Source organism: Fragaria vesca, linkage group LG1 (genome assembly GCF_000184155.1).
Source record: "Fragaria vesca subsp. vesca linkage group LG1, FraVesHawaii_1.0, whole genome shotgun sequence".
NCBI classification, from domain to species: Eukaryota; Viridiplantae; Streptophyta; class Magnoliopsida; order Rosales; family Rosaceae; genus Fragaria; species Fragaria vesca.
Window position 1 is genome coordinate 11,762,139 of NC_020491.1, and position 24,490 is coordinate 11,786,628.

The window sequence follows — 24,490 nt, forward strand, 5'->3', positions numbered from 1 at the left end:
TAGTATATATATATATATATATATATATATATTTTCCTTTTAGAGCGGTGTCCCACTTTGAAATTAAAGTGTGGACCTCCTTGTTTCACTCACTTTCAAGCCGCATTCATTTTCAGATACGAACACCCTTATTTATTCACAAGGTACAGATTTTCTTTATTTGACCCACTTTTCGATCTTATTTTCTCATCTTAACCGTTCATATTGTAGGTATATATGAGTAGATAATCTCTACAAATTTTCAGCTAATTTAAAGATCGTTAATGTATCGAAAATGAATTAAATCAATTAACGAATTGAAACTGTTCAACCTGAACTGTTCGTGTTTTTAGTTCTAAATCACATCAATCTTTGAATGCCTTAACGATTATCAATTTGGCTGAAAATTTGTAGAGATGATCTACTCATATATACCTATAATGTAAACAGTTAAGATGAGAAACTATGATCTAAAAGTGAGTCAATTAAGAAAATCCGTACCTTTTGAATAAATAAGGATATTTGGACCTGATAAGAATTGTGTGTATATATATACAAGGCATTTCCACTAAAGGATCCCTTTTTTGACATATATGAGGAATGGGGGATTACACCAACTTTTCGATCACAAAATCACATCTCCACCGTTTAATATGTAGTTCCATATGAGTAGATCACTTATGCAAATTTTCACAAATTTTGGTGATCGATAAGGCATTTAAAACTACAATTTATAATTATAAGCATGAACGGTTCAAGTTTGGCAGATTTGGTTCGTTCATTGATTTAATCTTGTTCGACACCTTAACAATTACCAAATTGGCTGAAAATTTGCATAATTGATCTATATATAGGGACCAACAAACTGAACGGTGAAGGTTCAAAAATATAATCGAAAAGTGGGTATAATCCCCCATCCATCATATATGTCAAAAAAAAGGATTTCATTAGTGGAAGGGCCTTGTGTGTATGTATATATATATCGTTGTAAGCATGACATCTAAAACTTAAATTTGGATATAAATTATGGTTTAATCATAGTTTTTATATATACAAAACTTAAACTAACTAGTAATTAAGAAGAAAATACCAGATCAACTATGTAATACACCATTCAACTAGCTAGTAATTATTAAGAAGAAAATACCAGATCAAACTATGTAATACGCTCCAATTATTTTAGCACATTTGTACCGATTTAAGCTCAATATTGACATGCCATGCAATAAGCCACTGTTTCACCAACCCTTGTGAAATTATCAATTTATTGACCAGAACCATTAGGAAACTATAAATTTGTTTTACCAATTCCATCAGACTACTAGAATTTTGTGTGACATTGACATGTAACCAACACGAACAGACTCGTAAGCAATTACGTACATAATAGTTATTCGTGTGTATAAATAAAAATTAACATTCATGATCATTATCGTATTAAGCCCAGATTCAACTAGGGATCGGAGCTAGCAAGAGAGAATAAGCAATGACAGAAGTGAATAACAAACAGGTGATATTGAGGAACTATATCACCGCCTTCCCGAAAGATACAGACTTATACGTGACCAGCTCTTCTGTCAGTACCAAGTTCAAGCTTCCTACTGACACTGCTACTGCTACTTCAAATTCAAAGGTACTTGCAGTTATAGTGAAGAACCTCTACCTCTCTTGCGACCCCTACCAGCGGCTTTACATGAAAAAGATCGCTGGACTCAGCACCTATACACCCGGCTCAGTAAGCAGATTTTCCTCTCTATCTATTCGATCCACGATGATAAATCTCAACGTTGTAGCTAGTCCGGCCAAATCTCATTCTTCTTGAACATAAGCATTAAAGCATGTTACTCTAACACTACTATTTGAGATTTCAGGTGTATATGAACTTGTTGTTTACTTGAGTTTCTTTAATTGGTGTTATGCATGGAATTACAGCCAATATTTGGGTATGGAGTGGCTGAAGTTTTGGACTCGCAGCACCCAGATTTTAAGGCAGGTGACTTAGTTTGGGGGACTACCAATTGGGAACAATTCAGCCTTCTAACAACACCCAAAAACCTCATCAAAATCCAGCATACTGAGACTGATGTCCCTCTTTCATATTATGCTGGAATTCTCGGCATTACTGGGTTGACCTCGTACGTAGGTTTTTACGAGGTTTGTTCACCCAAGGAAGGAGAACATATCTTCATTTCAGCAGCAGCTGGTGCTGTTGGTCAGATTGTTGGGCAACTCGCAAAATTGTTGGGATGTTATGTTGTTGGAAGTGCCGGTACTAAGGAGAAGGCAAGTCTAAAATTTCCTTCCTTGAGATTTCTGGCGAGTATCATTATTAAATATGCAACACCTTTCTGATATTTCGTTTTAGTACAACTTTAGCTGAATGAGAAAATATATACTCAAAATCTTTGTAACATATGTGGAGCTATTAGTTGATTATTTCCAAAAAAAAAAAAGGACTATTAGTTGATTAACTTTTCATATATAGTTATATATATATATATATATATATATATATATATATAGGCAAATCAGAAGCATCTCCTGATGTCAAGCAATAAGAAATTGTTTATTTGATGCATCCGTCCTCCTTATTTCTATTCCATTCATTAATCAATATTTTTGCTACTGCACTCATCTTCCTAATTAACCAGGTTGATCTGTTGAAGAATAAATTGGGGTTCGACGAGGCTTTCAACTACAAAGAAGAGAATGACTTGGATCTGGCTTTGAAAAGGTACTTCATTTTTGGAAAACAAAAAGAAGCTAATTAAATACAGTAAAAATCAACATGCATGTATTTTGATATATGGTAAATTGCCATGCAGGTACTTTCCAGAAGGCATTGATATATATTTTGATAATGTTGGGGGCAAAATGTTGGATGCAGTCCTCCTAAACATGAGAGTCCATGGACGAATTGCTGGTTGTGGAATGATCTCGCAATACAATCTTGCTCAGCCGGAAGGGGTAACAAATTTGATGCACCTCGTAGTCAAGCGTGTAAGCTACCATGGATTTACAGTCCGCGATTACTATCATGTCTACCCCAAGTTCTTAGATTTCATTCTGCCTTACTTACGACAAGGAAAGATCGTTTACGTGGAAGACATGGTTAAAGGCCTCGAGGTTGCACCAGCAGCACTGTTCGGACTTTTTAAGGGTCACAACATTGGAAAACAAGTAGTTGCAGTTGATCATGAATGATCAATATGCAGCAGCAAATTAAATGCAGAAGTGGTTAAACCCTAAACGCATTAAGGATCGACGCAGAGACAAAATAAAATCCCCTTGCATATGCAAGCGGTGCAACAAAGTACTACTTACTGCTTCAATTGTTTGGATGTGCTTCTTATAAATCCCACATCGAGAATATAAAATATTGTCTGTGAATTTATAAGGGTTTGAGCCACTCCACTCATTATTGGTTTTAGATATAAATCGCAGACTATTTTATCAATGTTGTAGAGTTCCTTGCAAATGGCAGCGGATTGTGAGCAAAACAAACCAAGGCATAGCAAACTGACGAGCATAGATTCATAGTCACCAAACGGTCCAAAACCATATGCACACGCGTAAAGAAACAAATTCCACATTCATGCCCTCAAATGATCAACGTCACACAGGGAAATCATGCAAGGAATTATTTTAAGGATCAACCTCACTTCAAAAAACATTTCTAGCTAAAAGCAACCTCACTCAAACTCCCAAAGCAAACTTCGTAGCTACAAGCTTCAATAGCAAGTCGTTGAGAATTTGATATCTGCAGATGCTCGAGGAGAACGCTCTATTAAAGCAATTGTTTTACTCAGCGACTTGGGAGGTAGAGAACTTCTCGAGCTGCTCTTTCTAAAGCGAACCTTAATTGTTTGCAGGCCTCTTCCATATTTGAGTACAAACTTTGCAAACACGATTGCACTCTCGGGGATCATTATACCGCCAAGGAAAATTTGCACCTCCTTTAAGTGACTAAGAAAGGAGCTTAAAATTTGACCCTGAGATTCCCAGTATTGTTCTTGGGTGAAATTGGCATCATCCAAGGATTGGTTGTTCCACATATCATTTTTTTCCCACGTATAATTAAAGCCGTAAAACCAAATCGATAGGCTGTGGATAACGGGACAGCTCTTGAACAGGCATGCCATGCCCGGGATATATCTTTTCATCGTCGAAATCGGAAATATTGTCAAGGTTTTCAGCTTCATAAATGAGAATGGTAGACCGCCTAATTTAAAATATATTCCTGATAGAATCTGGAGGTAGTTATCAGATATTTCAAAGTTTTCAACTTGGGATGAAGCGGAGAGAAGATCCAGAACACTATTATAATTGATCTTCTTCATTGTAATGCAGGATGACGGCAAACGATGATCTGTATAATAAGATATTTTGAGCAAAGGAAAGCTCTGGATCAAACACCTTTCAGTTATGCCTGAAAAAGCCCAACGAAATGATCGTAAATTCGGTGCAAAAATGTTGATCCAACTTCCATTAGTGCACTCTTTAAAACATGACCAGATTCCCAACTCCTCTAGTCTCGTTCCGGAGATGTCCAGGCTATTCAAATCCATATTGAATACCGTTATTTTAGGTTTGGAGAACAAATTTTGAGATCACTCCTTCCTCTACAACTACATAGTTCCAACTTTTCGAGGTAAGGGAATGAAGAACCAGAAAATAAATCCACACCTATAGCCGTACTTTCCGAAAAATCCACACGAGTTAGAGACTAAGTATGAAGTGAATGGAGATAAGACCCAACAACATAAGAAGCAGGAAACCCTACCATGCCTTTGAATTCCCACAGCTACTACTAGTCCTTAATGAGTGGCACATAAGTTTACATTGAGGCCTATCAGACTTGGTTCCAGTACTCAACCGGATGTGGAGTACAAGTTCCTCAACCCTAGACAAACAAGACTTGTTCGGATCCACCCCAACTCTTGGAAGGGAAAGTTTGAGGCATGGGTACAATATATTGCAGTTTTCTTCACAGCGGGCTAATACTGTGTTGATGATATAGGAAGACCATAGATCATTCCATCGTCGAGATAAGACAGTCGTTTGCCCAGCGGATTTGAAAGGTAAGAAAGAAAGTATGACATGCAGTATATCATCTGGGAGATCACTGATTCTGTCAACTGCATAACCACTGTATCTCTCATGATACTTGTTGTTTTCCTCGATCCTTATGAGTAAAACTTTTGGCAACGATGTTTCCCATGACAAGGTTTAAACTTACAAAATTTAGCAACTGATAGAGCATGCACGTACACATAGCTAAACGATGTGTATTCATATATACCTATGATTAATCCAAATCCTTGACAAACTTTGAGAGCTTTATCAAATAATTAAGCTAAAGACCAGGTATTACAAGGAATGGGAATTGCATACCCATTAGGATCGATGATGACCAAAACCATCAAACCTAATTCTATACAAAATCTAAAAGGGCTTGATACATGGTGAATTCATATATTATATATGGAGGTTAATTGAGGAGAGAGGGAAACAAGAACATGAGAAGGTCTCGGCAGAACCCTACCCTAACAAAAGGCCTTTGATCACTGAAGATTAAGAAGGATATAGATCAAGCACTTTTGATTTGTGTCTGCATCAATCACTTAAAACTAAAATGAAATTAAATCCCCCTGCCTCAACCGCTTAGAATTTAGAAAATAACACAAGAACTGCTAACGCACATCGTGCAGATGACAGCGGATCGATTGTGAACCAAACAAACTAAAGCATACCAAACTGACTAACCTGACCAAAGCATAGTCACCTGACCAAAGCATTATAGGCAGTGCAAGGAATTTTCTTTAGGATCAACCTCACTTAAAATAATTAATAAAATAAATATCTTCTCTTGCGCTGAGGATCATTGACAGGAAGAATCAGCAAGTATGAATGTATGATGGGTTTCTTAAAGAGTTAAAGAGAAGGACAGCAAAAGAATTGATAGATGGTGCTAACTAAGCTTCAAGTAGCAATAATGCTCGATTTTAAAGGATATGTTTTTTTGAAACAGACAAAATAAGTGCGCATCCAGGGAATCGAACCCTGGTCAGTACCGTGGGAGGGTACTATGATACCACTACACCAGATGCGCTTCACGTTCAGTGTAACCACAGTTTATGTATTATTACAGTACTGTGAATCGTTATTGATACCAAAGTAATATTTTAGATCCCCTTTTGAATTTCATACCTGAATTCGTACCATGTTTAGATTCGTGAATATGACCCTCACAATATTATGGTCGTCCTTGTCTACCGAATGTTGGCCGGTAAGAGTGTCTTTGGCAACTATGAACCTTTCAAAGGAAAAGTTGCCGCTTACTACATGCCATAAACACTTTGCTATATATCTCCCTCGTATACAATAAACTTGTATCGCACTCTCTCAAAGATAGAAAGATGTTTATAAACATGGTCAAAATTAAGTAACCTCTTAATTAACAAACTCTTATCACAGATTCACAGAAGCTTACTTTCTAGATAATAGTTAGTGAATTTCCAATGCGCCATATAGCTAGTAATTAGGTGGCGCATAGAGCAAGCTCATGAGAGGAAAGGGAGATATTTCAAATTTTAGTTATAGTTTTTCTAGTTAAATCCGTTTGATGAGTTTTAAGCTATTTGTGTGTTACAGGCTAATCAGAATGCATGATTCCTATTCCTAGTGTAGTTAGGTTTCCTATCCAGTTAAATTAGGATTAGTCAGTTTTCCTTTCCTAGTTTGATTATGTTTTTCTAGTCCTAGTGTGATTAGGATTTTTTTCCTGAACCAAACCAAGTTCTGTTAATAATGTTCTCTATAAATACCTTTGCTTGTAGAGAATAAGTCCACACAAAAAGCAAAGACAATTGAGTTGATCTGTCTTATTGATTCAACTAAAAACTCGATCTTCCTTAACTTTCATTGATCCATGGCGATAATCTCAGAATTCGAAGAAGAACAAACTGAAACCCAAACCAAAGTCGCACCACCCTCTGAGTCATCATCGTCGCTTAAGGCAGAGAAGAAAGAGGTCAAGTTGGAGGATGACAAAGGGAAAGCTGGAGGGTCCAAACTAGTTCCAAACAAAGGGAATGGCTTTGATCTAGAGAAGTACTCATGGACACAGAGCCTGCAAGAGGTTAACATAATGATCCCAGTGCCTGCCGGAACTAAATCAAGGGATGTTTTGTACGAGGCAAAGGCGAAGCATCTCAAGTTTGGACTCAAGGGTCAACCAGCTCCTATTATCGATGGTGATCTGTTTCAGTCTATCAAGCCTGATGAGTGCTTGTGGAGCATAGAGGATCAGAGTGCTGTCTCTATTCTGTTGACAAAGCAAAACCAAACGGACTGGTGGAAGTCTTTGGTGAAAGGTGATCCAGAGATTGACACTCAAAAGGTTGAACCTGAGCCTAGTACACTGACCGACCTGGATTCCGAGACGCGCCGCACTGTAGAGAAGATGATGTTTGATCAAAGGCAGAAGCAGATGGGGCGTCCGACTAGTGATGAGATGCAGCAGCAGGAGTTGATGAAGAAGTTCATGGAACAGCATCCGAACATGGACTTTTCAAAGGTTAAGATGATGAACTAAACAGTAATTCGGCTCTAATTAGATCGATATGTTACCTCGTTATTGAATAAATGTAGTGGTGGGATTTCTTTCCTAGCCTAATTTGTTTTTTTAACTGCTTTAGAGTAATTTTGAGAGTTGATGTTGTTCATGCTTCTTAAGAAATAAGAATTTAGTTATTTTCTTGACAAGAATGACCATCACGATTTTGAGCCATCAATGCTCTCCTCCCTTCTGTGAATTTCAATTTTTACACTATCAGCAAAACAGGCTTGTAGAATCCAGAACATGACAACATTAATATTATAGAATCCTTACAGAATCTTCTAATACTACCTAAAAAGTTTCAGATTATAACAAACTTGGTGAGGGCGATTCCCTTAATACCCCATTTACGATTTTGCAAATAAAATTTCTCCTGTTGGCTGGTCTTGTCAATCCATGTGTGAAAAAAGTGTTGAAGCACCAGTAGTCCAACCAGTAACCTGAGTAATATTACAATATCTTTTATTCATCAGGAGGGCATACAGTCGAAGATAGGAGGCCCAACAAAAACGGGCATTGGAGCAGCACATCCATCGATCCTTATTATCCTCGTTTCCAATACTGTCAATTTACACAAAACCAAAGGGCACCAGAACGAATGTTCGACATTGATCACGTTTCACAAATTCATTAGCTTAACTGACATATAATATTTTACATACACGTTAACATGTGTCTACCAGAAGAAATTATTTAGGCGAGATGGGGATTCGGAATCTTCAAGATCATGAGATGGAGAATGTGCGTGTCTCCCTTCATACGTTGTAATCACCATTCTCGGGTCCTCAGCTAATCTCTCTACGCGTTTCTTTACTCGGCAGTTGTCCATTGTGCAACGATAATAGCTCCTGCATGCATGAATACAAGAGTTTTAGTAACCTTATGCATATGATAAGTCCTGCAAAACAACTGAAACATTGTTGCAGGGTGCAGGGAATTCATAAGAGATATCATCAGGGTTTCTTTCATCGTTCAAACTTGAGGTATATAAAAGATCACCTTGGCGAATGTCAACAGTTCTTCTATGGACTTAGAATAGTAGGTCTGTTTGAAGAAATATAGAGATTTCTTTGCGAAAGTATCATACATGGGAAATGAAGTCGTATCTAATTATCCCAGCATGTAGTGATGTAGAAGATGTGGGACATACTTAACCTCTAACTTTCAACTCTAAATAGGTTTCTGCTTTACTTTTGCACACAATATATAGTTAGAAATAAGAATTAAGCACTGAATTGCACATGTTTTCTAATGATGCAGATTGCCAACTAGCTAGCATATTTAATTATACTCATCTCCTTCACTGTAATTGACTGCACTGTACTTGACTTCACTGTTATTACTGAAAAATCTCTAACAATCTACCTAGCTAGCAGATAAAGGAGGAAAGTTTCAATGTCAAGAGGAAGTACTTTCGATTTTATAGTTTGCACAGAGTTATCTTTGTACATCATATATATTGAAGCACTAATTATTGGAGAAATGCGCCTATGAAATTCAACAAATGAGGCCTGCATGAGGGATTATGCTGTTGTGCTGGACATATAAAAACAATATGCATATTCAAAGCTCAAATGATTTCTGTGGAATTTTTCTTCTGGCCTTGCTCATGTGGTGGCAAATTATAGCAGGAATTTCCAGTTCAGTAATCATTATTCAAAATGCAAATGGCACAATCTTCGTGTTATAAATACATTGCACAGTTTTAACCTTTCTCTAATTATTCAAGACCCTGTTAAAGGTTTGAAGACGATATCAGAACCAGAAATATTACATTTTCGATCATGGAGACGTGATAAGGAACCCTATATGAAAACATTTGAAACAGTTTTCCACTCAAAAAGGTCAAAAAAAAAAAAAAATACAAAGAAACCAAAATTTTCAGTTAAGTAATATCTAAGATTTAATGTCTGGCACAAGTCAATAAGGGAGCAAAGGGAACTGCAATGGAGAAGACAAAATTGGCTCAACTGATCAGTTCACTACTTATAGTGTAGATATGTCACTTTCCTCAAGATGCACAAATTAAATACATCCACAATAAGTTTCAAATAGCTGTTTGTGTTGTTATGTTTCAACTACTCCAATCACATATATATATGATCATATGAATTAATTTTATGTGTAGAGAGAAGTTCTTAGAAGTTTCCATTAATCCTTGCATTTTTGCATTAGGTACTTTCTACTTGTGTGTGTGTGTGTGTATATATATACTAACATTATACAGTAATCACTAATCACTCATTGGGACAAATATAACTATAGCCACACATGTAGTGAATATTTTGTATATAAACCTGAAATGATCAAATTCTAATGGAAAGTACTTTTAGCAAAAACTACCGAAGATCACCTTCAAAGCCATTCAGAAAAGAAAATCGAGCTAGCCATGCAAGTCCTGTACGTATGTACAGATATATGGTCTCCATGTAGTCTGAATGTTCACATATCACATTTTCTTACATTAATCTAATTGTTGTTCTCATGAATAAACATGGTCACAGTTTAATGTCATGAACCCTCCACATTAGTAGAAACTAATCTCAGAATTAATATGACATTATTCAATCTTTTTTGTCTTAAAAGCAGTGGATTAAAGTTCTATTCCATTTAGTTAAAGCATTATCATTGATCAATCTTTGCAAAATATACATAGGCAAAGATCTTTATAAATAGAACTTTACCTTTCAAGAGTACTAATAATTAGTTCTTTTTGGCAATCAACGGCTCTACAATGTAATTATAAGTGTATCAGTTATCTTTTTTTTTCTTTTGGTCGGAGTTTATTGCTTTTATCAATAATATCGTAAATTATGCAGACACATCTACCCGTCAAATCTCCGGCACCAAAGCCTGTAAAAGCCTAATGATCATAATCATAACAATGTCAATAATGAGTGAGAGAGAGAGGAACAAACATATCATGTGTGCATGGGGTACAACCGGAGCTAAAATCCAATGTGCCAATTGAACTTTTTCTTTGAAATATAACAGATTCATAAAAATAAAAAAAATAAAAAAAGGCAGAAAAAACTAATGCACAGAAATTTTATAAATCTATATGAACTGTGTACCTGGGATGCTGTGTGTTCTTTACCACTTTCTGTCCGTACTTCCTCCACTTGTATCCATCATCAAGCACATCAACTTCGCTCATTGTCTTGAAGCAAAACCTGGGTTCCCTCACTTTCCTCCGAATAGCCTTTATCTTCTTCATCTTCATCTCTGAAACCCCTAATCCTACATGATGATGATCATGAATATCGCTTGATGATCTCTTGCTGCTCAGGCATTCACTCACCTGATCTCCCCATGCCCTAGATGAAAACCATCATCATCACCATGATCAATAATTAGTTAACAGTATGCTTCTATTCAAACATGAATGATTAGTATTGATTGTACTGCATGTAAGATTTTACCAGAGATTTGCACTTGATCTTTGCAAAGAAAGGAGTTGGGATCCTCCAAAATCAGAAGTGATATGAGTTTCTCTATGCTTTTGAGGAGTATTGAGAGATGGGATTAGGGTTTCAGAAAGATTGGTTGAAGATGCATGGTGATCATCAGAACCAAGTGAAGAAGGTAAGGAACTCAAGGCTTTGACAGATTGTTGACATCCCAACGATGAAAAGGTCAAGTTATTTGGTGGGTAGGAAAAGAAACCCATCTGTATAGGAGCCTGATCTTGATTCTGATCAAACAAGCCCCGCTGGTTCAGCATGGTCGACTGTGTCATCTATATATGACTCTCCTCGTCGATCTTGATCTCTTCTTCTAATCTTCTTCTTCGATCTTGATCTTCTTCTTCTCTCTATCAATCTGTCTCTATCTGAAGGGTGTAGATCACGAAGAAGAAAGGGAAGTCTTGAACTATCCAAGCATATCTATATACGCAGTGCTGTAGATTAAAAGCACATGAGAGTATGAGACTACGGGTGTCTCTCTCAAACCTGAAGGATATATAGATAGAAAAAGGGAATTTTAAAGATTTGAAAGTAACCAAATACCTTACCACTTTCGATTGTTGCTTTTCCCTGCTTTCACAGTTCACACCATTTCGTCTGTGTAAAAGTCGCTTCAAAATTTAAAGATGAAATTTAGGATCCACTGATAAAAAAAAATAAAAAAAACAGAAAATAACATATTTCAGCAGATGAAAATGAAGAAAGGAAGAGAAGTGTGATTTTATTATAGAACAGATTAAGACAGAGACCTTCAATCTTATGAAGCTGGTGGTTTGGTTTTGGAGTAATCTATGTACAGTAGTGCAAGACATGTTACCATTTGACCTCAAAAGCATGAAACATCCATATTTCACAAGTGTGTTGGTGGAGCTTTACTGTTTTTGGTAGAGGTCAACATTAGATGACAAATGTAAATGAGAGCTACACATCGCTGGGTTATTGCACTCTCGTCGGTACAAAAGATCTGACAGAAATTTCATCTTTATATCCTGTGTTTTGGAGTTGATTTGGTTCTTTATGGATCACGTACTTTAAATTTACTGCAGATTTGTAAAAATTTAGTACCTTCATTATCTAAACACTGTAAGATTATGAGGTCTGATAAAACTGATCTGACTTCGGCATAATAAGATAAAAACTGACCTGATGAGTTGCATTGACAATTTTGTGCAGCAATTTTGTGTATATGACTCTACCGAGGACTAAAATATCAACATCAAAGAAATATTGGTGATTCAAAAAAAAAAAATATCGATGAATATATCAAGAAAAATACTGAATATTAATAAAAAATTTATCAAAATTTTATATGAAAATTATATATTCGACTAAAAATAGACATAATATAAAATATCAAAATTATATCAAAATTAATATTGGTATTTATAAAAAACAGAAATTTTAAAAAATATAAAAAATAATAGTTAGATATGAGGGCAGAATAATAGAAGTAATACCTCTAAAAAAGTAATGACTGTGCATATAAGTAACTGAATTATGATTCACCGCGAAAGCTTTTCGAAAACAAAACAACAAAAACAAAAAGAGAATAAGAGGGTCATTTTCTAGGGTTTCTTTTGGGGCATCAAAAAGAAATACTATTAGAGCTATCTAGGGTGGCAATGATGATGAATCTTGGGTGCAAATCTAACGCTCCCTGCATCGGCGGTGAAGATATGATTATGGTTTGTGAAATAGCTAGGCTCTCACTCTATTTGACTTTTGGCAGAGAAAAAGCTTCTCACCTTTCTAATCTCCTTTTTGCTAATATAAACTTTCATTTTTTGCTTTGCTTCACCCAACCCCGCATCTACCACCATTTCTTTCCCAAATTCCAAACCAACCTATTATATTGCTATCATGTCTTCAGTTATGTTTCTTAATCGTTGTTTTGATATAATTAACCTTTCTCCTAAGTGAGAAATTCCTGTGGGCCCTTTAAACTAGAGTTATGAGCAATGGTATCACTACTATTGTTTCCTAGCTATAATTTAAGAATAATGTGGTGTTTGTACTTCATTCGTTTGTTAACCTTAGATAAGATGATTAATTTGTAACTTCATTTGGTGAATACAAGTTCATCATGTTTAGCTCATGCATGGTCGGTATCTTGGTTTGCGGATGATAATCATAATGAAATTGTAAAGATATATTATTGATTACGAGTCTGTTGGTTCACCGTCTTACCCTATAAGATGCTCACAAACGATATGTGATTCAAGTTAAACAGGGAGATTAAACAACTAATGCTTACATTTTAGGAATATGTAATGATGTATTATGTAGCATGCAAGATACTATTATGGTTACATAATTACCCATTTGATATAATTAAGAACATGACTTCAACTTAGATCTTCATAATTAAAATTGAGGATATTTTATTTATAATTTCTTTTTCATATGTAAATAAGTATATATTTTTTTTACAAAATACTGAAAATAGATATTTTCATTAATTTATCCATCAGCAAGCGCTTAATTCAAATTGTCTACTTACAAGTTATAACCACTCGTTGAGTTTACAACAAGAAATAACAAATAACGGAGAACCCTTATTGTAAATGCGCGCAAATTATACCTAACACAAAAGATTTAAAACTACCAGCTCCTATCTAATCCCCATATAACGGTAATACCAGTCGCATGCGGACTTTAATTGGTGTGCAACTAAGTAAAACCGAGACTTAAAACAAGAATAGCCATCAATCATAGGGGTAGGAAAAACAAAAAAAAATCTAAGGTTTGCCTACGAAAAAAGACACTAAATTGAGTCCAGCTGCCACCTAGAGTAGATCTCAGGTACATAAATCCAGGCCCTTGCAGAAGAAGGATTGAACCCATACCCAAAACCAAAAACCTAGATCCAAGTCCGACCCTTACCAACAATTTGCCTATTTCATCAATCATCACCGTTTTCAGGCAACCACTAGCCTCCGACAAACAACTGGTACAACGAGTCTATTGTGAGTCAAACTCACGATCTCTTATTTACAAATAGATCGAGACTTATGCCACTAAACCAAATGGTACTGAGCTTACGTAGATGTATTATAAAACTGACCAACTAGCAAAAAAAAAACAAAAAAATCATTTACTTTTCTTTATGTCTTAAACGAATTGAATTTTATCTATAATTTATTGCAGTACGTACACCAAATTTGCTACAATATTTTTCATTGTATAGTAAGTAGTTATCCAAAATTATCATTACTTGAAATACTCTTCCAAGAAACATTTGGTATCGCGTAACTTTTTCTTTTTTTTAGAGTTTGATTATCTTGGGTAGACAACCTAATCAAGTTAGATACTGTTATATAATTCTCTCAGTTGGCAAGCCTCAGGGCCAGCTTCTTGAGCTCCGGCACATAATAACTTGTATTCCACATAGAGGTTTAAGCTAAAACTCGTATGGTTGGTACTTGGTGATAAAAGAATTTTCTTGTACATGCTTTCTTCCAATTTTCAAGAAAAAGGGGAAGGAGAACTTGTGAAAGGGAAAGCAAGGAAAAGGAGGAGAGGAGCTTTAGTGAGACGTTTAGCTTAACTTGAATTGGTGACGGCTGGCGTGGAGCTAACGTGCCTATGATGTCAGAAATATGATACGAATAAATTAGCTAGGGAATAATATCTACCAGTAAGTTCTGTAGCTGGAGAAGAAACTGATACATTCATAATTTCATATAGGGCATCGAGTGGGGTGGCAAACAAACATCATTTCGTTTTGTCTCCGTTTGTAGGTGGTCATTATTCCACTGAGATTACATCCCTACTGTATCTTGGTTAAATAATAATTCCTATGAATGGCACTTCTTTCTCTTGCTGATTTAGCTTTCCCTCTAAAGGAAAAGGGCAAATGGAAAATATGAAAACGAAAATAGGGACCCATAGTATCATTCGGGCTCTGCTTGAAGACATATGCATGAATAATCATAAGAGAATCACAGTTTATATATAATCTGTCCTCGCAGCCAATGTTGAAATAGTAATTTGCTGTTAGATCGAAACAAACCCAGAAATATTTCATTAGTTGTAGTTATGGACTTTCTGGTGGTGCCATTTACACTAATAATGATGATAACTTAAGAAAGCAGATCAAGTTACTTTAATCTTATACCTTGCAACCCAAAAGTAAATATAGATGATATATACAAATAATACAATATAGGTTATATGAAATCTGATGGGGGTTATGATTAAGAACACAGTGGATATCACTGATCTAGCTTTTTCTCATCCATCAATCTGCTCTCTTCATATCATGTATTCGCAGAACTGCAGAGGCATCCCATGCAATCCATTCTTGGTTATTAAGTTGTCATCATTGATATATATGACATCATGTTATTATACCAGGACAGAATGTTCATGCATACATGCATCTCCGTAAACAGTTACATAGATTTGTATGGAGACAATGCATATGAGGAAAGCAGCCTTTCTTTTCACGCCCAGCTGCTGCCTCTAGGCTCTCAGCTCTGGCCAGTCTTAGTCTCAGTTCAGACTGTTCTGGTAAAGGAGGAAGAAGAAGCATGGGACTAACTATAGGTACAGTCATGAAAATATACAAGTACATTCTGTTTTTACTGTACGTACGTATAGTTAATGGAAGACATTCTTTCCCTTGGAAAATGACTGTTCGATAAAAATTGATGGTGGGGGGAATTAGTGTCAGAAGCTAGCCATGGCAAAGTGATGAGCTGAGAGGTTTGATCAGAAATTCAGAAGCAGCTGACATATGCGTGCGTACCAACCTCAGAACCTCACCACATTGTCGGTCTCTTTGTAATAATAATTCTCCCACAGTCCCACTGGGGGCGTGAGAGCTTCTATTGTATCAAACCCTTTGGAGCCTTGCTGCTCCGGAATATCTGTACAGGAACCTTAGCTATGTTTATTATAGCCCTTTATTCCTACACAAGTACTCTGCTGACCAGAACAAAAAAAATAAGAATACCTAAAGATTGAAGTTCATCTCACATATGAGGAAAAAAGAAATGTTATGTTTGTATAACAAATAAGGAGTTCAGGATCGATCGGACCGGCCCTGCATGTAGTTACGTACTATGAGTTGTATTTTAGGTTGAGATACTAAGTCCTGGGATTTGTGTTTGGTGCATGTATGTGTGTAATGCGTGTATTTCATTATTTCATAGTTGGCTTTGACTTAGAAAATAAAATAAGAAATTAACTTTGGAAGAAAGAATAATGCAAATAGTTTCGTTGAGGATGATACAAGCAAATTAATAATATCGTTAAGGGTGTCTTTGGATGGTGCTTATGTGGGCTGTCTCGAAAGAATGAAATATACTTGTATATATGGGAAGGACATTAGTCTAATCTTGTGAACGCACGTACGTTGCTTCCCAGGTTTTTATTCACATAATTTTGGACACGGGTGAAGCCGAGGGCGAGGCCTGATAGTTATGTTTCTCTCGTAGCTAGGAATCCCTAGCTAGGATGGTCTTTTTAGTTTTGTTTTCTTGGTTTTGGTGTGGTTTGTTTGTCGTCCTTTTTTTTGAGGGTGTTAGGGTATTGGTTTGGGTCGGTGTTGTTAGTGGTTTTAGTAGGGCTATGGTTGGTTACATGTCCGGGACTATATATTGGGGTTAACGTCGGTATTTTCTTGTTGTCAATATAATAGGGAGGTTGTCCATGCATATATAATGGCGGTATTGGTGTATAGTAATTGGTGAGGTTGTTTCTTCTTGAGGTTGGCTATAAGAAGGTATCGAGACTTTTGTATGGGGTTAGGAGTATGTTTCATTTGAATCAATTTCGGTTCATATTCATTGTAATCGTATGTGGGTAGGCAGGCCCGGACCTGAGATTTTGAGGCCTGAGTCGAACTCTCAGAGTTGGGCCCTTAATTTTTATATATATATATATATATAAATAGCATATAACATCTAAAAATATATAGGATTTTATGCAAAATATTTATTATGCAAATAGAATTCCAAAATCTTGATGGTTTAGTAATCTTAATTGTATTATAAATCTTATCTATACAACAAATATCTTACTTGTTTGGCTGCTTCTATTTAATATTTTAACTTTTTATGGGTACAAATTTAAAGTAGTAATTAATGGTTTGGCCCCTCATCACGTGTAATTGTCTTTGTTTTAGGATAGTTGTCTTTAATTCATGTCAGATTGCACAGCCAAAAGATTATTAAAAAAAATAAAATTTGGACAACTATAAAAAATATTTTTGGGCCCCTTAGATTTTTGGGCCCTGAGTCCCAAGCCTCTTGTGCCTCTATTTAAATCCGGGCCTGTGGGTAGGGAGGCGTGTGATGACTTGTTATCTACCACTGAGATCTCATATGGTTGTAATGGTTGGTTATTATAATATTAAGTTATCTTTCTCAAAAAGAAATCCGTAGGATGGTGTACGTATCATTACATTATATTGAATGGTGCATTTGATGATGTTGTAGTGTTGCCGGAATGATTTGGAATGGCCAGGACCGAATGGAAGTTAGAGATCACGAGGGTTTCTACTCGTTAAGGATTTCTATATCTATCCGGTTTCGGGGATAGGGTTTCTTAAGGGGCATAGGTTGCTTAATTTGAATCATCAAGCTGAGAGAGCAAGTGAGGTCTCGTAAAGTTCTTCAAAGATTCTAGTATTCTTGTTCTTGCATTCTCCTTACAGGACCGAGCCGAAGTAATGGCATAGTTTACGGTGATTTAATGGAATTTTCTTTATCCCGTAGCCCTAGCTAGCTTGATTTATCAAGAATAATATGGCATACTTATAGAGCACGCAGGGATATCGGATAACTACCATTCTTCAGGTGACCATTTCCCACGAAGACCAAGACATCGGTGCTCGCAGCTGCAGGAATGTAGGGGATGCACTGGAGGCCTCTGCTAACCGGTGTCCCAGCAGTTCCAATACCTGGAACGACTCGCAGCAGTCAAACCTCTAGCAGAAATGGATATCGAGGTCACAAGTCTTAACAATGCTTGAGGTACCGAGGCTAATTCTGATTCCATAACTAGGCATGTCGGTTTGTTGAAGCCTGGCGGGAGAGAAGAATCTTGAAGCCCACGGCGGAACGCAAACCACTGAGCTGCTTCTAAAAACCACGTCCTGTCCTCTAGTATATTCACATCCTCATCATGACATCCGGTATCAGTAAATAGTAATAGTGTAATACATTGTTCTGTCTCGTATCAAATGGCTTTGACAGATTGGATATTGTGTGCAACCTATTTCTTGAAGACTGCCCTATTCACGTCTTGTTTCTTATTTTTCATTTGCAGTCATCCGTGTCTGACCCTACCCTGTCAAGTTCAATTAAATTCAAATCACTTTTCATCACAGTTCCTGATAATTTGACACCATGAATTCAATCCATGCTTCTTCTAGTATAGTTTCTCACGACGGGAAAAGCATGGCATGCGTCCTGGATCAAGTGTGTCCTTGGTCAATGTTTGGCTCCAAGTACATGTTTAAACATGAGACTAAGGGTACTTTTGGTACCCGGTATTACCTAAGTCAGTGTTAAATAAGGAGTGAAACAAGATTAATCCCATGTTTGGTCTCTCTCGGTACTAATATTAATGGGCTTAACTAGGACCTGTTTTCTGATTTCTCCTCCTTAGCCGGTGTTAGCGTGGGTACTCCGATGAGAGGCCCTTAGCTAAGACCTCACTAACCTCTCTCAGTTCGCATCGCCTCCTCCACAACTCTTCTCTCTTCTTCTTCACCTCCTCTCTGCAACACTCTTGTTTGCCCAAATGGACCAACCACAATAAAACTTGGCTCCAAGTACATGTTTAAACATGAGACTAAGGGTACTTTTGGTACCCGGTATTACCTAAGCCAGTGTTAAATAAGGAGCGAAACAAAATTAATCCCATGTTTGGTCTTGTAAGAAGAAGAAGAAGCTCTTCCTTCTGATGAGCCACCACCCTCCACTCAAACCGATGATCCTCCCGTTGAAGAAGAAGAAGAAGAAGCTCTTCCTTCTGATGAGCCACCACCCTCCACTTAAACCGATGATCCTCCCGTTCCTGATCCTCCATTCGATCCCAACCGAAGTATCTATCTCTCTCTCTCTCTCTCTCTCTCTCTCTCTCTCTCTCACATTTACGGCTTTGACTGTGTTTTCGTTTCTGGGTTTGTTGAAAGATGTGAAATTTTTCACAATTGAGATAGGATTTGGGGTCTGATGTCTTGTGGGTGTATAAGGACTTGACTTTCTATAGGAGATTTATCACACTGAAAATCTAATGGTTAAAAAGATAAATGAGACTTGGGATAGATGAACCATTGTATCGTCTTCTTTCGAATTTTGTCTTAGGCTCTAGCATTCATCATAATCTAAATAGCATTGTGGCTAAAGGTAATGTCTATGTGTGATAGGAAGCAGAAGATGGACATCTTTTTGTTTACATTAACCGATTTTAAATTTTATAGCTACATCTATATCATCACTGTAATTTGACTCTCAGATATAATGGAGTTTGATATAAAGGATGGAACACGCGGTATGCAAACTGACTTGAAACTTTAGTCTTCAAACCCAATTAATGATATTTCCCAGTAACTACTTCAGAGAAGATTTTGTGCGACTTATAATGAACATTATAATGAACAGTTTTTCTGGCTTCAACTTAGGTTTTCAATTCCACAGTTCTCTGGGAATGGGAATGGTCATTTCCATTATTAGACCAGAGATGATTCTATCAATTTACTTCCTTTCAGTTCAAGCACCATCTAATCTAGCTACAATGCAATTCACCAACGAAAAATAAAATCAAATTCAGGGGGGCACATATACGGTTTCAGAGAACGGAACTTCAACTCTGCATTGCAAGCCACAGTTCAAATTTGATTTCAAACATGGCCAGTTATACAGGTTCACTTGCATGGTTATAAAATCATATTCAGGCTCGCTTGCATGCTAAAACCAAAAGTGGGCAAGACCAGTGGAAACTAGAACAAACTGATAGCAGAGTATCAGATAGTGAGTACAAATACAAAACTGCATCAATGCAGCATCAATCATCACCACCAAAATTACAATCACAAAAACAATTCAAATCATTGTGAAGCATGAAAAGATGCAAATCAGGGTTGTAGAAAAAAAAAAGTACTCTCAAACAGAACTCGAAGGTGATTTGAGAGAAAACAAGAAAATGCAAAAGCAATCTTCTAACAAAAGCAACTTGCAGAAGGTGATACTAGACTGAAAAACAAGTGTATGAACCTGAATCTTTGTCTCATACAAGCATAAGTAATCAGCCCCTATTGTTCATTCCCATCAAGAGCAAGCTGGCTAGGGAGAAAAACAAATGGATGAAATATAGACATAAGAGAATGACCCGATTTAGAAATTGATCGTGACCACCCAGATAAACGGAAAAGAGAAATTTAATGCCAGAACTTGGTACCCAAGAAACACTTGATCTCACAAACAACACGACCACCGTTTTAATAAATATATGGGAAAAGAAACCAAAAAGCAACAGACCAATGTTGGGTTTGATTTTCAGTCTGATTCCCTGGGATACTGGGACATAAGCTTCCAACAGTGGAATATTGAAGATCGCATCCACGCATAATATGCATGTCCCTTATTCAAGTATCTAAGAATGAAGCTGCTAAGCGCACAAATCATCAAAAGAAGCAAATAGTTACTTCGAAACTAAACCCGCACCACAGGCAAGCTCACACATCATCAAAAGAGGTAAAATAGTTCCTTAGAAACTAAAGCCACACCACAGGCTAGCTCACAGATCATCAAAAGAAGAACATTAGTTCCTTAGAAAATAAAGCCGCACCACAGGCTAGCTCACGATTAATACAACCACAAAATATGATACACCTTAGTTTTACTGTTCATTACGGTTATTAGATCAGTTGTGGGAGATCTCAATAAAAAAATATTACCTTTACTGTAAACTGCAGTCCACACTCAAATAGCAGGTATTATTTCAGAAATTAGTTAATTCATGCGAGAGATCACCACCAATACCAGCAAAAGCTTCACGACATAACAATGACCTAAGAAAGGAACAAACACTGGAGTACAGTACAAAGTACCAACAAGCAATGCAATTAATGTACTGAAGTTTCAGAACTAAGAATCTGGAGAATACGAAAACCACATTGATATAAATAAACCCAATTTTTCTAGAGCTAGTCTTATTCAGCTACACCACAATCAACAGATATACACATGAAGCAATAATTATCAAAATATAAACTTATTATGTCAAACACCAATGTATATTCAGCAATAATTCATAAGGGAAATGAAGTCTACCAGACACTCATGTTCCGTTCCACGCTTCTCTTAACGATCATATTTTATCAATTTTATCAGCCTTGATGACAGGGTTTGCCTTTGCAATTGCATCCTGGCCTGCACTCTTGTAATCAAACATGCAGTTATGAGAGTTGGAGTACCGATGCAGGGAACAAAATGTATCACCACATCTGCACTTGAACCCCGTTAGGCCAACCCGCTTTCTACAAAAGCTGCACCTATTTGCGGGGCGCTTCTCGGGGTTCTCCGAAGTCGTCCCTTCTTCAACTTGACTCTGTCTAACTTCTTCAACTACTTGTTCAACATGGGACTTATTCACCACATTTGCCCCACCCTCACCAACCTTATTCTCCACAATCACGGTACCCTCCACCGCACCTTTCGATTGCGTTAGTAAAAACTCCTTGTAGCATTTGGAGCAGAGATCATTAGTTTTGGCACTTCCATAATACCCACAATTATTCACACAAAGAATGGGAGCATTCGAGGGCTCAATGCCAGTCTCATCAAGCTTCCTCTTCTGTGATTCTTGCTCCATTATTCGACACAGAAAGAAATCAACTCCAACCCAAACAAACCCCACAAAACCACAACTTCTCAATCCAATTTCCCACGCAACCCTTGTTCCAAATCCCCCAAAGATTCAAACTTTACCTGAAAACTCACCAAAAAAACCAAACCCAGATCAGCAAGCAATCCATTTGAAACCGGCCGAGTCCATAATTGAGGGTCTCAGACTCCAGCACACACAAAACCCCTATAAAGTCAAAACCCAAATCAGCTAAAAAACGAACAAAGAAAACCCAAATCAAAACCAAACCAGAAATAACAATTAAACATTCCATGCATGCAGAATTGCAAATCATCCATGATAACAGATAGAACAGAATGAAAAATTGAGGGAGGTGGTTCCAGATCGTGATACCTGAAAGGGGACAGCAGTGATTCAGCGGAGGAGAGAGAGAGAGAGGTGGTTGGGGATTTGAGAAGTGAAGAGTCTCTAAGTCATCAACTGATGAGAAGGTGTGTGGGGATAGAGAGAAAAAGGATGATGAGAAAGGGTGTGTTGGAAACTTGGAATTGAAAAGCTGGAAACCTCTTTATTTTATTTTTAAAAGAAAAGAAGAAGAAAGAAGAAAATGGGTTTGTTTTCGGTGTACGCGTGTGCTTATCAGTTCATGCTGCGGTTGCGGTCGGACTGACGTGGACGTTTGACAGAACCTCCATCCTAACCTGATCCAATCAACTTATCCTACCTTCTGTTGATGTTTTTTTTTTTGAAGGACTTGGTTTCTCTGAGAAATTTTAAATACACACTTTTAATTTCTTAATACACATTTTTATTATTTTATGTTTCTATTGAGATTTTATAAGTAAGTTAAATGACCAAAACATACATCTATTATTAAAAAAAAAATCACGCTAGAAGTATTTTTTTCAACGTCTTCTACCCTAAAATCGCTGAAAGCACGTCTTCTCCCTTAACCCAAATTCTTCTCCACAATTCATTTGGGTTGTTCTTTTTTTTTTTTTTTTTTTTTGTATCCTTATCAGCTTTAGTTTGATCTTACAGATCATATTGTCAAATACTGCATCTCTATCAGCTTTAATTTGATTTTGTAGATCATATTGTTAAGTACTGCATCTTTATCATGACATGTTTTATCGAATAACTAGCTATCTATGTTTAATAGCTATTGTACTTCTACAGTTGTACTAGCTTGTGAATTTTGAAAACTTGTATTGGTGATTTGGAGTTGGGATATAACAATAATCATTTGATTATAAATTGAACGATGATAGCAAAAATTAGACGAAATAATATGTAAAAAGAGATACCAAATAGTAAATATATATTAATTATATTAAATAACGGAATATTTCATAAATTAAGGGCATTTTAGGCAGTTTGGGATGTGTATTAAGTATAATACTGAAATGAAAAATTTGATAGGTGGTGTATTAAGTAAAGGATGTGTATTAAGATATTAGGGGTGTGTATTTAAAATTTCTCTTCTCTGCTTGGGTTTTTATTTGCCTGGATCTGCTTGGGTTTTTCCCTAAGCCTGTCACGTCATGGTATCATAATCCAGTGGATAGAAATACAAGTCTTCCAAAACTGAAGTTGTGCCGAGAAGTATGTGATTTTTATCTCACTTCCTCTGCAACAAAACCCAGATTCATCCCCCTCTCTCTCTAGTCTCTATGCAGAAGAAAAAAGAACAAAGTCTTCGATCTATCTATTTGCAGCCAACATGAATTATGCAATTACTCTAGTTCCTATTAAGTTTGATTATAGACGACAAACGAACGCGAAGCAGTAGCATTTGAGAGGAGCCCATCTCCAAACTCGATCAAGTTCATGCATTTCTACAATGAATCTGAGCTTTGATAAATTTCTGGGTTCTAGTGTTATGTCATCAAATTGTTTTCTTGTCCTTTCAATCTCGATTGTTTGGTTTGTGTTTTTGATTGATTTGATTCAAGTTTATGAGCTATTATATTGAATTTTCTTCTTGATGGATTTCAACCCAAAATATAAAATGCTCTTTGGCTATGAGGTTGTTTGAAGATGCTTTGGATCTGTGTTCTATGAGTTTGGGTTAATTGGAAAGCATATTAGAGAGGAAGACAGGGGAATAGATAAGCTGTTTCATGTCCATGTTCGTGTTTTGTAAGTTTTCATTTAGAACCGTTAGATGCCTTTGTGGTGACGTGGCAGGCTCAGAAAAAACCCAAGCAGATCCAAGCAAATAAAACCCAAGCAGAGAAGCCAAGTCCTTTTTTTAAAGGTAAGCGGGGAGATAGTTCCGTTGATCAACCAAACAGTCGTGAATAGTCTAAAGACCATATAAGCACAAAATAAAAGACTAAAACAAACTAGAGAGAATGACATACTACTACCTTAAACAATATCATATTACATAAAACTTACCTTTCAAAATATTTAGACAAATAAGAACACATCCAAAGCCTAAAAAGAAATGTGACGGATTTAATCCATCAACATTCACATGAATTTACCAATTAAAACTAACTTGTTATCAAAATTACAGTAATGGCATCGTTGACATAAACTATAACTCTCTCTCCCTTAAAACTAATTTTATTTCGTAGATACCTCTCTCTCTCTC

General features: G+C 36.6%; 4 protein-coding genes and 1 non-coding gene across 6 annotated transcripts; 2 read left to right on the forward strand and 3 right to left on the reverse strand.

Annotated features, from left to right (window-relative positions):
• Nucleotides 1-1,450: 1,450 nt before the first annotated feature.
• Nucleotides 1,451-3,190, forward strand: LOC101312765 (NADP-dependent alkenal double bond reductase P1-like). Its single transcript, XM_004288044.1, has 4 exons — nucleotides 1,451-1,714; nucleotides 1,912-2,262; nucleotides 2,631-2,713; nucleotides 2,805-3,190. Exons 1-4 carry the CDS (start codon nucleotides 1,466-1,468, stop codon nucleotides 3,181-3,183), a joined length of 1,062 nt encoding a protein of 353 aa, XP_004288092.1. The 5' UTR covers nucleotides 1,451-1,465; the 3' UTR covers nucleotides 3,184-3,190.
• A 2,830-nt stretch (nucleotides 3,191-6,020) lies between these two features.
• TRNAG-CCC lies at nucleotides 6,021-6,091 on the reverse strand. The gene has a single exon. It is a non-coding gene; the product is annotated as a tRNA-Gly (tRNA).
• Nucleotides 6,092-6,910: 819 nt separating this feature from the next.
• On the forward strand, nucleotides 6,911-7,576 carry LOC101304815 (protein BOBBER 1-like). The gene has a single exon (XM_004289205.1). It carries the CDS (start codon nucleotides 6,911-6,913, stop codon nucleotides 7,574-7,576), a length of 666 nt encoding a protein of 221 aa, XP_004289253.1.
• A 257-nt stretch (nucleotides 7,577-7,833) lies between these two features.
• On the reverse strand, nucleotides 7,834-11,540 carry LOC101299520 (probable WRKY transcription factor 13-like). Its single transcript, XM_004288081.1, has 3 exons — nucleotides 11,023-11,540; nucleotides 10,675-10,917; nucleotides 7,834-8,448 (listed from the first exon to the last, which is right to left on the reverse strand). The coding sequence occupies exons 1-3, from the start codon at nucleotides 11,337-11,339 to the stop codon at nucleotides 8,277-8,279; spliced, it is 732 nt and encodes a 243-aa protein (XP_004288129.1). The 5' UTR covers nucleotides 11,340-11,540; the 3' UTR covers nucleotides 7,834-8,276.
• Nucleotides 11,541-21,180: 9,640 nt separating this feature from the next.
• Nucleotides 21,181-22,384, reverse strand: LOC101298743 (zinc finger A20 and AN1 domain-containing stress-associated protein 9-like). Of its 2 annotated transcripts, none has more exons than XM_004288078.1 (2): nucleotides 22,282-22,384; nucleotides 21,181-22,113 (listed from the first exon to the last, which is right to left on the reverse strand). In XM_004288078.1, exon 2 carries the CDS (start codon nucleotides 21,892-21,894, stop codon nucleotides 21,391-21,393), a length of 504 nt encoding a protein of 167 aa, XP_004288126.1. In that variant the 5' UTR covers nucleotides 21,895-22,113; nucleotides 22,282-22,384; the 3' UTR covers nucleotides 21,181-21,390. The 2 variants fall into 2 exon arrangements, with proteins under 2 accessions (XP_004288126.1, XP_004288127.1); XM_004288079.1 differs by having other exon boundaries at nucleotides 21,181-22,010; nucleotides 22,282-22,372.
• Nucleotides 22,385-24,490: the final 2,106 nt, after the last annotated feature.

Bases quoted from the DNA above. Each gene is read 5' to 3' on its own strand.
- LOC101298743 (XM_004288078.1), bottom strand. From the start codon at position 21,894: ATGGAGCAAGAATCACAGAAGAGGAAGCTTGATGAGACTGGCATTGAG.
- LOC101312765 (XM_004288044.1), top strand. From the start codon at position 1,466: ATGACAGAAGTGAATAACAAACAGGTGATATTGAGGAACTATATCACC. The intron at 2,263-2,630 runs GCAAGTCTAAAA...CTAATTAACCAG, and splicing joins GTGCCGGTACTAAGGAGAAG to GTTGATCTGTTGAAGAATAA. The intron at 2,714-2,804 runs GTACTTCATTTT...ATTGCCATGCAG, and splicing joins TTGGATCTGGCTTTGAAAAG to GTACTTTCCAGAAGGCATTG.
- LOC101299520 (XM_004288081.1), bottom strand. From the start codon at position 11,339: ATGACACAGTCGACCATGCTGAACCAGCGGGGCTTGTTTGATCAGAAT. The intron at 10,918-11,022 runs GTAAAATCTTAC...GTTTTCATCTAG, and splicing joins AGATCAAGTGCAAATCTCTG to GGCATGGGGAGATCAGGTGA. The intron at 8,449-10,674 runs GTACACAGTTCA...TCATGCATGCAG, and splicing joins AAGAACACACAGCATCCCAG to GAGCTATTATCGTTGCACAA.
- LOC101304815 (XM_004289205.1), top strand. From the start codon at position 6,911: ATGGCGATAATCTCAGAATTCGAAGAAGAACAAACTGAAACCCAAACC.